An 18531-nucleotide genomic window follows, 5' to 3' on the forward strand; every position below is an offset into this window, starting at 1 on the left:
TCAAGGGCATGTACCTGGGTAGCGGGCACATCCCCAGTGGGAGATGTGCAGGAGGCAGCTGGTCGCTGTTTCGTTCTCATCGATGTTTCTAACTCTCTATCCCTCTCTCTTCCTCTCTGTAAAAAATCAATAAAATATTTAAAAAAAAATAATATTGAATGTAAACTGTGATTGAAAAATAAAAAATTAAAAATATATCTAAATGTTAACACACACACCAAAAAATAATTTGGAAACTGTTTTGCCTTTCTTACTCTTTTCATTCTCTTCCTTTAAAAGGAAATTAAGACACATATGTAATACCTTAATCAATAAAGGAAAAAAAAAGGGTAATATTTTAATAGAATCCAATTTGTTTTGTACTTTATAGTTCAGAGTAAATAAGGTAGAAAGACTTAGGCCTTTTTCTACCTCCCCCCTTCCTTTTAAATGTTGAACTCTGAGGGAGGGTCAGAGGTAGATCAAGGTGAAAGTTAGAGGAGGAAGTGAGGTGAGAATGGAAGGAGATGAGATTAAATTGTTTGTTTTAGTGTATGGATATAGTGTAATTTCTATATAGTCACTGTATAGAAAAGGAAATATAGGGTTATAGCTGCTACTGATCTTCAATGTGGAGTTGTGGAGCCTGTCTTTGTGTATCTTTGGTTAGGGAGAGAGGGGTGAGGAAGATAATTGGTGCATTCATGCAATGCAGTTGGGAGACTTGGACATGGTACTAAAATAATTTGAACTCATCCAAGAAGAATCTGTGAAACATTGGCTTATCTGGTGGGAGAACCTTTGTGCTCACTGAGGATGAATGAACAAAATTGCATTAGCACAGGGAAATGAGGTTGGAGACTAAAAAATAACAATACTCATCACAATGATGGAGAAATTTTACTTAAGGAAAGACTGAAATGGTACCTGGGTTATGTAAAAAGCACATTTTTCTATCTCTCAGTACAAATTGTATTTCACTACTGGCAACTCTTTGAATTTATTGTGCCGAAACTTGCTGATCACACAATACATCCGCTCTTCTTTTTGTAGGCGGCACTCCCCCTATCGCACACTGGAGCCAGTGCGTCCTCCAGTGGTACCCAATGATTACGTACCTAGCCCAACCCGTAATATGGCTCCCTCGCAGCAGAGCCCTGTGAGGACAGCTTCTGTGAATCAAAGAAATCGAACTTACAGGTATTTTCTCTACCTCAGTGCAGAATGTGATGGTCACAGCACCATTATTTGTGCAGATCACTTCAGTTAAATCTCTCTCATCTTCCAAGCACTAAGTTCTTTTCCTCACTCTGCTCTCCCAAACCTCATCTAATTCCACCTCTCTCTCCTCATGTTCTGATGCAACTTTGAGCAGTCAGGAAGTTGGGGGGAGGGGTGGGGGGTAGACATATTAAAGTATAAACTTCTCTGCAAAATTAATAGTTATAATTGACCTTAAAAAATATAGACCAGATATGGGAAATTTCAAGTTGTTTTTTGGTGGAACTTTACAGATGAAAAACTACATGCAGTAAAACATTAATATGGGATAGTATATCAAGATACTATGACAAATAAAATTAAATAGTCTGTTCAGAAGTTTCTTCAGACAGGCAATAAACTGGAGTAAAAGAAAGTCTTATTTTATGTTTTGCGCCCCTTCATTTATTATTTATGTTTATAAATTTTTTTTCTTTAATATATGCTTACTAAACAGTGGTCAAAACAAGTTTCTTGAACTCTGCTTTTTCCTCTACTAATTAAGAAATTCATATTTGAAGTAGGAGGCTTGAATTATTTTTATTGTTACTGTATTCATCAGAAAATGCTGGGAAGTGCTGGAGATCCCTCACTGCATATAAATACTCATGTCTTGGTGGCTCCCGTTTCTTTAGCAGCAGTGGGAGTAGTGGAGGAAGCCACCCCAGTAGTCGGAGCAGCAGCCGGGAGAACAGTGGAAGTGGGAGTGTAGGCGTTCCCATCGCTGTTCCTACTCCCTCTCCTCCCAGTGTCTTCCCAGGTAAAACATGGTGCTTCATCTTCACTTGTCCTTTCTGAGTTTAAATTCAGTTTCTGATTTCATTACAGTGGGCTTTCTTCATAATCACGATTTGTATTTCCTTTTGGACTCCATAAATGTTGGGAAATCTTTATTGTGTTTTTGTTATTTTTAACCAAGTAATTTGCCAGTTGATGCTCACACACTTCTCTGTACTTTGGTTTTACGTCTTCAGTGCCGCAAGCTCTGTGGGTGCTTAGAGGTTTCAGGCCCCACCTTGGTGTGTTGTATGTTCCATTCCAGCTGTGTGATGGCAGTGCCTGCCTTAGGACACAGGAGACTCAGTGTGAGAAGTCATATTTATAACAAAGGGTTGGGCAAATATCACAGTAATTTTGACAGTTAAATTTAGTGGAGTGTTGGAATTTAATAGTCTCTGAAATGCTACCCTCTTTTCTCTGAAACAGAAAAATGTGCTTATTTAATCTGAGGACACCGAAGTTAAAATTCAGTTTTAAAAGCAGGACACACAAGACATGGGGATAGACTGTCACATAATTAATTCACTAATTTAACTTCCTTATCTTAATAACAAATAGACACTACCTTTTAAAAAACCATGGAAAAGAGAGATTGGTGTTTTTCTGAATGATTTTTTACCTGATAAGATATTTATGTCTGGAACATATGTTTGTTTTCTGATTTGGGTAATTCAGTCTGGAATGCTGTTGTTTCTTAGTACTTAGTGTTGTATATCACTTACAGAATATTATGCTAAAGATTACATATGAAGGGAACATTTTTCTTACAGAATAGTGGCTTTCAGGTAAAAAGGAATGCTTGTTTCTTAATGAATTAAAGAATTCATTTAATTGTGTCTTGAATTATTTGCTGCACATCTAATAATCCTTTAACATAAGCTTTATTCATTTTGCTTTTTAACGCCCTCTTCTATTCTTTGGTTAGTGTTGAGCACTGAATATCTAACGTTAAGTCCTCTTATGCCTTACTCGTCCTGCCTAATGGGAATCCCTCATTAATGCTGCCTCTCACTCCTCTTTCCCCTCAGCCCCTGCTGGCTCTGCTGGTACTCCTCCCCTTCCTGCTACTTCCGCATCTGCCCCTGTCCCTATTGTTCCTGCTACTGTCCCTTCCTCCACTGCCCCAGACGCAGCTTCTGGGGGTGCCCAGGCCCTTGCTGATGGCTTCGCTTCTCCAACTCCCCCTGTTGTTTCTTCTACTCCCCCTACAGGTGAGTATTGGCTTATTCCTTGGCAGGCACACTCCAGTCATCTGGCTCTCTTATTACTTGGAACTCTGGCTTCGTGATGTTTGTTTGTTTGTTTGTTTGTGCTTTGTATATATAAGAATAATTTACTAACTAACTAGAAAATGGCACATGACCAAAATAAAATATTCTAAGGAAATTAGGGTAAAGTTTCTCTCATATTTTTTCCAATAGAGCAGCACAAATATCAATTTTTTATTGCTTGAATTTCATTTACTAGAGATTTATGAATTTATTATGGAGATGTCTTATAAACAGTCTTGGAAAGTTGTCATTTAGAGATACTGTCTGTTACAGGTTAGGTTATTAAAAAAATCTATGACTAATTCTAAGGTATATTTTATAGGAGATATTTAATATAGCTGTAAGTCTCTTATTAGTTTTTTATAACAGAATCTGTTGCTTATTATAGCAGCATTGGAAACATAGACAATGGACTTTTAAAGAATTTCATGTTTACTTAAGTTTTATTTAAGGTTGACTGGTGTTTTTTTGTTTTAAAATTATAACCTAAAATCTGTTTTTTGATGGGGAAGGAGAAAAGGGCCCAATTGCTACAAAATATATTTGCAAAGATAATAATGATGCTGGTGAGTAAATAAGTTCTTATCTATGATAAAAATGTATCTGTTTGGTTACACATCACCTTAGTTTGCCAAGAACTTCATATCCTATATAATAAAGAGGTAATACGCAAATTGACCGTCACGCCCTCTCACAAGATGGCCAGCAGGGGAGGGCATTTAGGGGCAACCAGGCCTGCAGGGGAGGGCATTTAGGGGCGACCAGGCTGGCAGGGGAGGGCAGTTGTGGGTGACCAGGCCGGGCAGGGGAGGGCAATTGGAGGTGACCAGGCTGGCAGGGGAACAGTTAGGGGTGATCAGGCAGGCAGGGGAACAGTTAGGGGTGATCAGACAGGCAGGGGAACAGTTAGGGGTGATCAGACAGGCAGGGGAACAGTTAGGGGTGATCAGACAGGCAGGGGAACAGTTAGGGGTGATCAGGAAGGCAGGGGAATAGTTAGGGGTGATCAGGCAGGCAGGCAGGCGAGCAGTTGGGAGCCAGCAGTCCCGGATTGTGAGAGGGATGTCCGACTGCCGGTTTAGGCCTGATTCCACAGGGTCCCAGATTGGAGAGGGTGCAGGCTGGGCTGAGGGACACCCCCCTTCACCCCCCAGTGCACGAATTTTGTGCACCGGGCATCTAGTAGTATATATTTGGCTCTGCTGCTATGAGCAGATATTTAAATGTATTAAAAGACACTTTTAGTTAAGATGGATTTTGGACGGTGTTCAATGGGATAACTTCTGTAATAGGATTTTTTAAGAAAAGCTTCCTACAGTGTGCAGACGTAAACATAGGCTGTTCTCTGATCTGCAAACAGCTCTATTTGGTCAGACTGGCAAGTTAACTATGGGAATTTTGTTGTGCCCCTGCATTGATAAGTGTAAATGATACATCCTGAAATCATTGTAGGCCCAGAAAGGACAAATTACCCCACCTGGGAGTCAACATTTTTATAATTTAATAACAGGTGCTGGTTCATAGTCTGCACTGAATAAACATGTTGTATGAGTGCATAATTACAGGTTTTTTTAAAACAAAAAGCGAAGTAGTAAATGCCTCAATAACAATTTATATAGATTAAATCTTTTTTTATACTGTGTCTTCAAATCCCAAGTACTTTTTTCTTTTTATTAAGGTATAGTTTATGTACAGTAAAATTTATCCTTTTTAATGTGTATTTCTGCGAGTTTTGAATTGTATGCATTGATATAACCACAACTACCGTCAGGATGTAGAAACAGTCTTAACACCTGATTTCCTCCATGCCCTCGTGTAGTCAGTCCTTCACTTTCACTCCAAGCCCCTGACAACCAGGTGATCTGTTTTTTGGGTTTTTTTTGTTTTGTCTCTAAAGTATTGCCTTAGTAAGAATATCATGTAAATGGAAGCATATGGTATATAGCCTTTTGGGGTCTGGCTTTTTGGCACATTGCATTTGATATTTATCCATGTTGTTGCATGTTTCATTATTTTGTTCCTTTTTATTACTGAATAGTGTTCTGTATGGATGCACACAATTTGTTTATCCCTTTCCTGTTTGAGGGACATTTGGATTATTTCCTGTTTGGGGTGATGATGACTAAAACTGCCATAAACATTTACACACAGGTTTTTGTGTGAGCTTAGGTTTTCACTTCATTTTATTTCTTTGTGGATTGTGCTTTTGGTGTCATATTTACAAACTCTTTACCTTGCATATAATCATAAAGATTTTGTCCTGTTTTCTTCTAGAGGTCATTTTAGGTTTTACAGTTAGGATTATGGTCACTAACTGTGGTTTTGTTTTGGTTTTCAACCCAAAGCAAAGTAAATGCCTTATTAATGGTCTCTTTCATTTAGTGCCTCTGAGTCATGGAGGACTTATCACATGTGGGACTTTAGACTGGATCTAACTATATAAACTTTATAATGGTGTGAATTATCAGATGTGTTTAACTTGATCCTAGTCTTGTTTTAGTTTGTTCCATATTAACTACTAAAATGCCAATAATGTATTTGTATCTGGTGATTCCAATGACAGAATGTACCCTGTTAAATAATAGTTATTTTTTTATTTTTTATCATGGTTACAGTGAGTTGACAGTGGATTATGTTTAAGCTTTCATACTCAAGATTTTTATACAATAGAATTGATTTTTAGGTTTCAATACTGTCATATGTAAAAAGTGGCATAGCAAATCTTTTTTTAAATTATTATTAATACCGTCTTTATTTGTGTTCCCTCTGTCAAACCCTGAGCCAACCACTTTCCCCAGGCTGCCCGGGTGGTCTAGGAAAAGGAACATACAGGGCAGACCAGACACGGGAGAAAGAACTGTGGGAGGTGGAGACAGCCCCTTTCCATGGCGAAGAGGATGAGAAAGGCCCCTCAGGCAAAGAGCCCCGTGGCCTCTGAGCGGGCACAGCCCAGAACGCAGGAGAAGCGCTGCTGTTTCCTGGCAGAACCCGTGATGAGGCTCCCAGCCCCAGCCCCAGCCCCACAGCCTGCCACCCTCCTGTGGCAGCCCGGCCCCAATGAACCTCGCTGCTCTCTCAGTGTCTCTTGAAATGGTGCTGGTTTAGAAGCTGCGGCTAGAAATAAGTGAGGTCCGGGGCACGGGGCTGCCAAGCTGCTGAGGCTCTCACCTGCCAGTGTCCAGTTCGGCACCACTGCAGACAGTGACCAGCTCAGCAGCTGAGAGGCCCTCCCGACCAAGGAGGGGGTGGAGACCACTTGGTACAGGTGTACGTTTTCCGGGGATGAGAGGGATGGCAGCAGAGCTGCTCCCAGTGCAAAAAGACAAGTTACAGCAGATCTTGAGTGCACTTATGATAGTCTTTATATGAGTCCATGAGTCCAGGTTTGATAAATTTATGGAGTTCCTGAAGACTGATTTTTATCATGTAAGACCATTTTACAATCACGGATAACATCAAGAAATGTGTTTTGTCTTTCTTTTCTCCTTTCACTTTCCCTTCTTTCCTCTCTTACCCTTTTTCATTTTCTTTCCCCTCCTTCTTTCTCTTCCCCTTATCCTCTCTCCTTCCCTCATCTTTTCTTCCCCTATACTTCACTCCTTCTCTTTCTTTTCTCCCTCCCCTTCCCTCTCTTCTTCTCTCCCCCCCCCCCAATTTTATTTTTAGAGAGAGTGAGGGGGAGAGTGAGAGAAACGTCGATTTGCTGTTCCACTTATTTATGCATTCCTTGGTTGGTTGCTTCTTGTATGTGCCCTGACTGGAGGTGAACCTGCAGCCTTGGTGTGTGGGGATGACACTGGAACCAACTGAGCTATCCGGCAGGGCCCTCTCTGCCTCTTGCCTGCTGGAGTGGTCTCTCTGGGTGCTCGAGTGCTTTGTCTGTCTGGACCAGTTGGCCCCCAGCCGAATGGTTTTGAGAGGGAGTGAAGACAAAATTTAGGAACTGGTTTGCATGAGGAAATTGGATGGTTAGGAAAGACTGTCTTCAGTTGGCATTAGTTATTGAAGTGCTCTCAGAGATCAAAATACAGTGAAATTGCTGAAAAATAGGTTAACGGATGTTATTAAAAATAAGGTATATTTTGATTTGCTTTTAGTTTTGTCTCATAACTGTAATTTCTTAAACTGTAATTTTAAAACAACAATCTAGTTTTAGAGATGGATGTCTTTGAATAAAGATGTGTTTGATTTAATTATGTCAATTGACCTTTTGCTAGATATATTTTGTTTCCCTTTAATTGCTTTGCTACCTTACAGTTATTATTATTATTTTGGGATAAGTGTGTGTCAAACATTTTTTCTTTTGTTTTCCCAAATGGCATTCTTATCTTATTGAGTTTTAATTTTCAGTATTTTTAGTGGATTTGGGGTGGGGGGACTGGGCTGAGGAAGTGAGCCATAAATTTTAATTAATTGTGATGATTTTGAAACCCTCTACAATTATTAATTTAATACAATTAAAATATTAATTAATAATCTGTTTACATGTAGCTTTTCTAAGCCTAATCATGAATCTACTCTCCTGTTTTTTCACTTTAGTATGTCTGCTGAGCAGTAACTGTTACCTTGCATTGTTTGTCAGATAACTAATTAGCTAAACTCTCATTTTCCATCATATTATTAAGATTCAAGCATACCTGAAGTATTTCATTGCCTGAGATAATTTTCTTTTAATGGCATATTTACGTTCTTTTCCTTTTCCAGGTCATCCTGTTCAGTTCTATAGCATGAACAGACCTGCCTCTCGCCATACTCCCCCAACAGTAGGGGGTTCGTTGCCCTATCGACGCCCTCCTTCCATCACCTCACAAACAAGCCTTCAGACTCAGATGAATGGAGGACCTTTCTATAGCCAGAATCCAGGTTAGATTTTCTTTTGCAAATTACAGAACATACCTGGTTAAAAATCTTCAGTCACAGAGAGAAAAAACCCTTATTTACAAACTATTAGCACATGCTAGGTGGTTAGTACTAGTTTTTTGAATAAATGGAGGAATGAATACAGGGTTACTAATACTGTATTTTCCATTTCCTTTTTTTAAACTCAATAATGGTTTCCATGTAAAGTTGTAGAACTTAATTTTTTGAACAGAATCTTTTTAAATGTGCTAGTGATTATTTGCTTTTAAAAATAATAGTGCGGTAAACAATATTTTCTTCCTATTTATCAGATATCCATGCTCTATGAATAGCAGATAATGAAAATTGAGTGTACATGGACAGAGTTTATAAGTGGCGAAGTAAAAGGGACATTTTTGAAGCTGCTTTGTGCAAGGGAGTTGTACTGTCTTATTCAATTCTCCTACCAAACCTATGGGAAAACGGACTTGGACAGATTGATTCAGATAGAGCAATCACCTTTCAGTTGCATGCATACAGAAAACGTAATCTCACATGTATTTAATAGTATATGTCATAATTTTTGCTTCTTCTCCAGAGAGGGTAAGAGCACATCTTAGACTTTGTGACTGTTGTGGCCATGGTATGTCAGCCTACTATGTTCTTCTGGATTTTTGTCAAGAGGCCAGTCAGGCTCTAGCTGGTTTGGCTCAGTGGATAGAGTGTTGGCCTGCGGACTGAAGGGTCTCAGGTTCAATTCCGGTCAAGGGCATATGCCCGGGTTGCAGGCTTGATCCCCCAAGTAGGGGGTGTGCAGGAGGCAGCTGATCAGTGATTCTCTCTCATCATTGATGTTTCTCTCTCTCTCTCTCCCTCTCCTCCCCCCTCTCCCTTCCTCTATGAAATCAGTAATTTATATATATATATATATATATATATATATATATATATATATATATAAAGAGGCCAGTCAGTTCATTCCATATTTGATAAACCCTGAATTTAAAATTATAGCCTAAATTTTATGGAGTGGAAATCTGTCTCCTATGGCTACTACCTTTTGGTGAAACCTTGTTGCATTTGGAGTCATGTAGAAGAAATATGCTCCCCCTTCATATATGCAGTTTAAGTAATACAGTGGGGCCTTGACTTATGAGTTTAATTCGTTCCGTGACGGAGCTCGTAACTCAAATTACTCGTATGTCAAATCAAAAGTGAACGAGTGAGACACGTGATGCTGGGCTGATGTTGTGGCGTTCACTGTGACGTTCGCTGCGCCAACTAGTGGTGGGGTATTTGAAGCTGGCTCGTAACCTGAATTTTAGCTCCCAACTCAAAGCAAAAAATCGGCTGAGAGATGGCTCATATCTCGAAAAACTCGTTAGTCGGGACACTCGTAAGTCAAGGCCCCACTGTACTTTTATACTTATCATTTGATTCTTATAATTATGTGATCATTTTCATCTGTATTTTCACAGGTGAGGCAACTAAGACTGAAGTGATGATCAGGTTAGGATTTGAATTTAGGTTATCTGATTCCATGTTCTTTCTGTTTTAACTATGCTACCTACCTTTAGATTAAAAAACAATCCTTTGCCCGGCCAGTGTTGCTCAGTGGTTGAGTGTTGACCTATGAACCAGGAGGTCATGGTTTGATTCTTGATCAAGCCAGATGCCTGGGTTGCAGGCTCGATCTTCAGGGTGGGGCATGCAGGAGGTAGCCAATCAACGATACTCTCTCATCATTGATGTTTCTGTCTCTCTCTCTCCCTTCCTCTCTGAAATCAGTAAAATAAAAACAAAACAAAAAGTCCTTCTCTTACCCTCTCATTGTGTTCTCTTTTGTCTGGAGGAAGATGTCCACCATGTAAAGTGCATCAGAGCCTGAGACCTTGCCATTCTTTTATACAGTTACTAGAGGCCCGATGCACAAAATTCATGCAAGAGTAGGCCTTCCTTCCCCCGGCTGCCGGCACCAGCTTCCCTCTGGCACCCAGGACCGGGCTTCCCTTGCAGCCCCGGCTTTGTCCGGAAGGCCATTGGTCTACTTAGCATATTACGCTTTTATTATTATAGACTAGAGGCCCGATGCAAGAAATTTGTGCAAGGGGCTCAGACCTCGAAGCTGTGGTGGCTTGCCTTGGCCCTTGCAGCCCCAGCTTCGTCTGGAAGGTCGTCCGGAAGGACGTTAGGCTGTCCAGTATAATTAGCATATTAAGCTTTTATTATTATAGATATCCTGGGATAGTGCTCAGTAACTACTTGTTAAATGTAGAATGAGTCCCTTGTTCCTTTATTCAAATCTCTTTACTGGTTTGGGTTTCTCTTGTAGATTAAATGCCAAATTTATAGACTAATTATAGTGTGCCCTGTAGTGTGATTACCAACTGCCTTACTTGAAATATATTTATCTTACTGCTATCTTTGATCACACTTACTGATTTTGGCTGCACCATTCTTTTTAACTCATTTTGAGCTTAATTTTGACAAATCTGCCTGTCTTTTCATCCATTCTCTTAAGTCATAGTGTCCCAAACCCATATTTGAATAGGAGATATTTTGTGCCTAAATGCATTTTTATTTTTAACTTGTAGTTTGTTAGATGTGGGTTATTTCATAGTTCTGAAGGTAAGCTCTCTCCCTGGCCCTCTGTACTGGGGCCAAGATGCTTCCCTGTTACAGCTTGGGACCAACTGTGCACAATGCACAGAACGTATACTGTACGCAAGGGTACTCCGTGCTGTGCACATGGTAGGGGAAGTTATTTGAAGGCTGTTTATGCACATTTATACATGTTTTAAATACTTATTTTAATACTTTTCTTTATTAGTCTAATTTTAACATACTTGAGAGAATATGTTAAAGTAGAAGAATACCTTACTCTATGGAATGATGTTAATGAAAGTATTTTTTATGCTCATGAAAGTTCAGTCAATTGAGATTTTGAGCCTTCAGCATAATGTGTGAGACAATTTAGTTAGTTGGCTGCTTTGTTCCTGTCCTCTGTGTTAATTTCTGCCTTTCTACTCCAGGATTCGGTAACTATTTACAGAGGGTAGCTACAGCTTTGCTAGCTGATTAATCAGTGCTTTTTCTAAATGAAAAAAAAAAATTGTTTTTTCCTAAAACATGTTCTTTGAAAAACATTTTTTTGCAAGACTTAATATCTTGCAAACCAGTGTTTAAGGCTATTAGATGCTCCTTTATTTCATTTGCTTTAGCGTATCATTTAAGTCTCATGTATTACTCCACTGATCTTACAGTGGTCCTTGTTTTTTCATCTTTAAAATGAGAAAATTTGTTGTGCTTTTTCAAGTAGCTAATAACCTGATTTAACAAAATGATCCCAGATATGTGTTATATGAGCTTTTTTGTGTGCATTTGGAGGCTGGACATGAATGCATGCTTCTGAAGAAGTGAGCCGACAGGCCGGGATTCATGTGAATATTCCCTGGGGTTTTCTCTGAGATGTAACTCTAGCGTCACTGTTACTACATTTGGCTTGCGTTTGGAAGGGCATTATAACATAGGAATTAAAATCCAGAACACCCAGTGTCTGGAGTCTAGTCTTAGGAGCACAGTAATTTCTTTTCTAATGAGATTATTTCAGAAACAAGTTGATGAAAGTAACTTTCAGGGCCTAACTGAAACCCTTTGGTTCTCCTTGTTTCTTAATCTAATCCAGCCAAAGAAATAGCAGCACCAGTTTATCATTCATCTTGTCAGCATTCAGTAGGGTCATTGAAACAAATAGGACTGATCACAAGTTAACAGTTTTTACTTTACTTTAAATATAAATATGAAGCACTTGGTGTTAAAAAGGAATAAATATGTGTACTTATTTGTACACATTTATTTATATAAACCTAGTTTGGTAAGTGTCTCAGGCGCTGTAACAGAGTCCAGAGACTAGGTGGCTTATAAACAAGAGAGACTGCCCACTGCCCTGGAAGCTGGGAGTCGGAGGTCAGGGCGCTAATGGTGGAGTTCTGTGAGAACCCCTCCGGCTGCAGACTGCGGCTTCATGTTGTGTCCTGTAGCCTTTCTTTTATGAGTCCCAATTCCGTACGTGAGGGCTGCACCCCTGACTTAATCATCTCCCAAAGGCCCCATTTCTAAATACCATCACATTAGGAATTAGGATTTCAATGGATGAATTTTGAGGGAACATAAACATTCAGTCCACTCTCTCTGAAAATCAATGGAAAAAAATATCCTAAGAAAAGAAAAGTGCTAAACAGCCTACTTACAAAAAGACTGTTGTGAGTTAAGCACCTAATCATTCATTTTTTGGGGTACCAGAAGGTCTTTTTTGTTTGTTTTTCATTTGGAGGAGAGACAATGACTGACGTGGGAAACGTCCTGCTTTCCTGTTACAGGGAGGTTGGGACGGGTGCTGACAGAAGAGGAACTTTTCACCTTATTTGATATGAACATTTATGTAATTGCACTTTTCTAATGCCAGTTGCTGTCTGTTGCTGTTTCTCAGTTTTATCTGCTGTCTTGTCTGTTCATTGACTCTCCTTCTTACCCCCGTTTGGGAAGCAGGGCAATGTGAACATACCCACAATTGTTTCAGAGGGTAGGAGACAGCATGCAGCTTACGGATTTATTACCAAGAAATACGACTTTAGGGAAAAACCTAACCAAAAGATATCTTTTGAAGAAAGGTATCGATTTCTAAGGTTCTACTACTCTGCCCCTTAAATCTAGATATGCTTCGTGGTTATCTGCTTAACTCTTGTCTGCATAGTACATATGCTGTCCCCGCATCTACCCACAGCATGTCATCTCCTGCTGAGCTCTCCTAGCTCTTTACCTCAGTTTTTCTCACATACTTAACCCCAGCTTTCCAGTTGCCTCCCAGGTCTGTGCCCACATCACTTTCATGCATCCTAGTTATCACGTCTCTCCCTGACCTGCTTCCTCACCAGCCCCTTCCCTGTACTACCTACCAAGGTTAATGTGGTTAAATGGCACCTCCACCTTCATAGTTAGGAAAACTAAAAAAATCTAAGAATCATCCTTAGCTGTTGAGCTCCTTCATGCACTAGCCAATCCTTGTACGTATTCTTCCCCCACACTGTGTTACTAAGTTCTCTCCTTCCTATTTCTGCTGCCCGCACCCCCCCCCCCTTTTTTTGGTGCCAGGCTTTCTGCATACATTTTTTGTTTTGGAAATTTTATTTGCAACCACTCTGTAAAGTAGGTTGCATTATTTATCTTTTAAAATATCACATTTACGGAATAGGCACAAAGAGGCTAATTAACTTGCTGTTCCAACATCAAGGAAATGGTGAATCAGGTTAATAGATGTTGGGTGACATTAAAGTCCAAGTCTCTTTCCACTGAGAAGTCTTTCACCTAACATACAAGGTCTCTCACTTTAACATCCACCCGTCTCTTTCTGTGCTTTCTGCTTCTCTCTAGGGTATCTTATGCTAGCCGTGCGGAATACCGCCGGGCCTGCGAGCTGCTCACCTCTAAGCCTCTGTCCTCACTTGGTTCTCAGCTTGTCTTTCTCAGCTCTTGTCTGCTTGTCAGTCCAGCTCCATTTCCTCAAGTCACATCTAGTCTTCCTCCCTGCTACCCCTCCACTAACACTACCATGTCTCACCAACCATCACCACCTGCAGGAAATTGCTACAAGTAATTGTTGGGTTAACATTGCTATTTTGTTTATATGCCCAGTTAGAATGTGATCTCTTTGAGGGTGGTGACTGTTCATTTTTTAAGTTTTATTAGTCTTAACTGTAGTTTGGAGTCATTAAAGATATTATCTCTTTATAAGAAGATGCTTGCCATACTTTATACCCATTCTGAAGGAAACTATAACTGTAGAGTTAATCCTGGGAAATTGTTGGGCCCATACCTGGCTTATCTGTGTGTTTACATATGTCAGACATTTGTTGCAGGCTTACTAGTGCTAGACACTGTACCAGGTGTTTGAGATAAGGGAAAGGCACCGAGAGGAGAGGAGAATGACTGGAATGAGGCCAACACTTTTCTGCAGGGTCAGGGAGGAAAATGTACCTGCTTGAGCAGGTGGTATGAATTGGGACTATGAAAAATTTTAATGACACAGACCTGACTCTCCGAGAATGGTTTTGGTATTGGTCTCTTAGTAGAGTGCTTGCCACTTAGTAGGAAGTCAGTAAATATTCATTTAATTAATGAGTAAAGAACTAATTTATTTGCCTGTTAATGTAATGAAATATAACTTTAGAATGTTGGTATGTAATGGGTTTTTCCCTTCTACTGACAAATAGTTAAATTTGTAACTATCAAGGTAATTTCCAGAAACCCAAATTATTCATTGTAGTCTGAAGAAATCCTTTTCTTTGAGAAGGCCTGTTATTGATATGAAAAGCTCAGTTTGCCATTATATGTTAGAGTAGGCCTGTATGGATGAATGACTGCTTCCTGTTGTTATTTTTAAAAACTTCCTTAAAACTCTCCTAATACTTTGTTTTGTGTGTTGATGAATTATCCCTCAAAAGAGGATCCTTAATATATCTTATAACATGTTCGTGCATAGTGGTTTCCCTCCTTATATGTTCGTTTTATTGTATTATCCTTTTCTTTTAATGTAACTCGCCCTTACCCCTTATCCTCCACACCTTTTTTGTTTTTACAGTATCTCTTGCTCCTCCTCCTCCCTCCATCCTACAGGTAACTCCTCAGTTACCTTTAATGGGATTTGTGGCCAGAGTCCAAGAAAATAGTAAGTTTATGTCTTCTTTATGCTGTAGATCAGATTGTAGGCATAAAATGTCATTTATATGTGATTGGCTAAGTATTCATTTGCTGATACCTCAAGTATTTGAATATTATGAATAAGTCACTATATGAGCAGCTAGTAGGGATGATAAAATAATTAAGATGAAATTCTCTACGTTCCAATAACTTAAAATCTGGTAGTGAAAAGAAATTTAAATAAGGCACATGTAAGAAAAGAAAGATCACATCTGAGATGCTCTTTAATCACTAGCTAGCCCATTTTTTTCCCTCTGGGATGCTCAAACAAGTAGCCTAGTGTTTTATTACTGGAATTTAGGGTTTTGTGGCTGGCCTGAGAATTTTCCTTTGGTCCTGTGATTTCAGATGTAAAAATGGCCAGGCCCTGGTAGGTCTCAGGGGACCAAATTGCCTCTCTATTTCCTAAGGGGCCTCATAGATTGGCAATGAATTACCATTGGCCTGTGGTCTGGTGTTGAGTTATGCAGGATCGCATAACTAATTTTATTGACAAATTGAGTCTTCTCCCAGGGAAGTATTAGGGAATCTCAGGAGACTGATGTCTGCAAAGCAGGAGGCCTGTGTCAACATTCAGTGACGAATTGTACAGAGACCAGTGAACGTAGTCTGACTGGGTGATGACTCCTCTGCAAGCAGTCTGCCTGAGGAACTATATTGTCATCAGAAGGTTCTTGGTGGGCATGGAATCTGAACAAGGGAAATGGCATTAAAGGAAAACTTAGTGTTGTCAGGCTGAAGTCGCCCATTGGCATCTACAAACAGGGATGGCCTCACCAATGGGGTAGAAGATGTGCACGCTGTTGCTTAGGACTCTTGCTCCTTCGGACGTGGGCATTGCCAGTGATAGAATGTAAGCTCTGTGAGAGCAGGGACTTCTGCCTGTTTTGTTCATGGGCTGTTTCCCCAGCACTGAGGAAAGCATCTGACACATAGCAAACACTTTTAGTCCCTCCTTTTTTGTGCTTCCCTAGTGAATTAAAGCCCCGTTTTTATTGACACATTTCTTCTTGTATTTTAACTGATGATAATCCAGTTTTACTAGCCTGAGGGCTCAATCTCTCTTCCAGGTGCCTTTGCACCTCTACTTGCTAGTTTCTGAAAATAGCTTATATTACTTGAGTGTATTGGAGGGTATTCCATGACACCTACAGTGTTTACCACAATGTGATTGCCTTTTGGGTTATCTTTTCTAATTTCTTTCCATAGTCATAAACATTTCTCACCTACAAAATGTATAAAAATAAGAAACTTTCTGTATGAGGTGTGCTGTGGTTGATTTAAAGACATAGTTGGACTTACACATTCAAATGAATGTTGTCCTCTTCAAAACATTCACCTTGGAAAGATACATACCTATCTTTTGGGATTATCGTCATAGCTTTCAAATACATTATTTTGAAGTCCCTCTGTATTAAGATTGATGTTTGAAAGAAGTTTGGAATTATTTGGAACCAGTTCTACTGTGCTAAGTATTGTAGCAAGGATCCCGTTATTTTTCTTAAAACCCTTCCATGGCTCCCCCTTGCTCTTTGGATAAAGTTCAAACTGTTGCAAGGCCCTTCCTGCTTAGTCCTCTTTAGCTTCCTCAAGCCTCTTTGTGCCGAACTTTGGTCAGTTCTTGCTTTCTTACCTTTGCATTTGTTTTTTCCTTTACATCTGACACGAAATATCCACCCCCACTCCATCCCACCCCCTAGACATTAACTCTTACTCATTCTTTCAGGTTTCAGAAACCCATGTAAGAGGGTTAGTCTACTGCTGTATTTTCCATAACGACTTAAAGCACTTACTGCACTTAATTTTAAACAGAAGTTTGGCTGTCCATGTCTCCAAGACTTTTGCTCACTGCTCTATTCCCAGTGCTGAGTGTAGTAAGTACCTCACCATAGTGGCTTTCAGTTGATGTTTGTTGAGGGAATAATAATGAAACTTTACCTTCAAGTTAGTGTGTTAATCTTATCCCATAGCATTGTAAGCTTTTAAGATAATAAACATTGGCGTTCCAATTTCTGCTCTTCCACTTAATTCTGTAGGCATGAAAGCCAGTTTTCCCATTCATAAATTGGCCCTCAGGTGGTTATTAGAAAAGGTAAAAATGAGCAGTGGCAGCATTTTTGAGTAATTTGGTAATTAATTTCTCAAGGTGATTGTTTTGAAAGACAGAGTTCATTTGGATGTATGTTTTTGTGGAATTGTTTAAATGCAAATAGAATATATTGTTGATTCTTACCCCAACTACATATAATTTGTCATAAACTTTATGTTAAAATCACATACTTATATGTTTTGTTTATTAAAAAAACACATTAGGACTAAAAGAAATACTTGTAATGGGTAAAGTTTTAAAGTTCATAAAGTAGATGCGTTAATAAGTAGAGTGGCCCAGCAGATGGGAAGAATACTGGGATAGGGCAGAGTATGAAGTTGATAATCCTCACCAGGCCAGCAATCTTCTAAAATCCATTTGATTCCATCAGTAGGTTTAGAGAAAAAAATAGAAAATAAACAGATTGCTCAGAGAATTTCACAGAAACAATACTGGTACTGCATAAATAAGACTTTGTGCTGTTCATTAAAATGGGACAACTGATCAATGCAACTTTCTTTATTTGGTTTATTCTGTTGAGCTGTGCTCTTGTATATCAAGCATTTTAAAAGCTGTGAGTTCCTGAGTTTGGAGATAATATTTTAAACATTACTATATGTTGACACCTGAGCTGTGGAAGCAGATCTCAATAAAGAGATATTTAAAATATTTTAAATCACTCTTATATATTTACCTTGGAGAAATTCTGAAATAACCAAACTAAACACAAACATATTCATGGATGAAGTTACCCAAAATTGTTTGTGATTTCCGCCCTGATGATTTGGTAAGGTGCTATATTTAAGAAATTCATTGAGAGAAAGTAGCAGATTATTAAAATTTGACTTTTCATTGGAGTCATTCTAATTTTTTATAAACTAAATATGGTTATAAGTATCCAAATTATTAATATTTCTGATAACCACTTCTTGGATAGCATATAAAGCCAAACTATATTATATTAGCATAAACAGGTCCCAAGGCTCAGTTAATTATTTTGGCTAAACTTTATTTAGCATCCATACACACTAACCCATGGGGAGGAGAAAGCCATGCTTGGAGATTGGAAACATTATAGTTGGTGGAGGAATTCTCTTGCCCACTCATTTTTTTAAAGGTTATTTTCAAGTGTAGGTTTATAGTTCATGAACATAGAAGCTTAGCTTAGATAAGAAATATAGAACTTTGCATTAGGTGTAGTTTGTTATCAGCTTGGTACCTTCTTAGTTTCAGACACACCACCCCCACCACCACCTGCGGAAGAGCCAGTCTTTGACGAATCCCCCCCTCCACCCCCTCCTCCAGAAGATTACGAAGAGGAGGAGGCCGCCGTGGTGGAGTACAGTGACCCGTACGCTGAGGAGGACCCGCCCTGGGCTCCAAGGTCTTACTTGGAAAAGGGTAAGTTTCCGAGGGCTGTCTGGAGGGAGGGGAAGAAATCTGCACATAGGAATGACATTCACTGGTACTGAAGAGAAATTTTTGTTTTACTGATAAGAAAAGTTTCGCTTATATTACATGTATATTCTTACTTAGTTTACAGGTTTTATGGTTTTG

General features: G+C 39.3%; 2 protein-coding genes across 10 annotated transcripts in view; one reads left to right on the top strand and one right to left on the bottom strand.

Moving 5' to 3' along the window:
• The window catches only part of ABI2 (abl interactor 2), a 42649-nt gene that overhangs the window by 15826 nt on the left and 8292 nt on the right, over positions 1 to 18531 (top strand). For 2 of the 7 annotated variants that reach the window (XM_023760453.1, XM_014461910.2), the window contains 5 exons: positions 1033 to 1179; positions 1875 to 1999; positions 7995 to 8153; positions 14767 to 14853; positions 18202 to 18375. In XM_023760453.1, coding sequence (XP_023616221.1) covers positions 1033 to 1179; positions 1875 to 1999; positions 7995 to 8153; positions 14767 to 14853; positions 18202 to 18375 — 692 coding nt within the window. The remainder of the gene's footprint in view (positions 1 to 1032; positions 1180 to 1874; positions 2000 to 7994; positions 8154 to 14766; positions 14854 to 18201; positions 18376 to 18531) is intronic. The other 5 variants (XM_023760456.1, XM_023760466.1, XM_023760459.1 and 2 more) reach the window with 5 other exon arrangements.
• RAPH1 (Ras association (RalGDS/AF-6) and pleckstrin homology domains 1) overlaps positions 1761 to 18531 on the bottom strand; it is an 81875-nt gene continuing 65104 nt past the window's right edge. For 2 of the 3 annotated variants that reach the window (XM_023760409.1, XM_023760438.1), the window contains one exon: positions 1761 to 2302. In XM_023760409.1, the coding sequence (XP_023616177.1) occupies positions 2210 to 2302 (93 nt within the window). In that variant the 3' untranslated portion in view covers positions 1761 to 2209. Of the gene's footprint in view, positions 2303 to 17200; positions 17342 to 18531 lie in introns of those variants that run through there. The other variant, XM_023760431.1, reaches the window with a different exon arrangement.

This window comes from Myotis lucifugus, unplaced genomic scaffold, assembly GCF_000147115.1.
Source record: "Myotis lucifugus unplaced genomic scaffold, Myoluc2.0 scaffold_3, whole genome shotgun sequence".
Taxonomy (NCBI): domain Eukaryota; kingdom Metazoa; phylum Chordata; class Mammalia; order Chiroptera; family Vespertilionidae; genus Myotis; species Myotis lucifugus.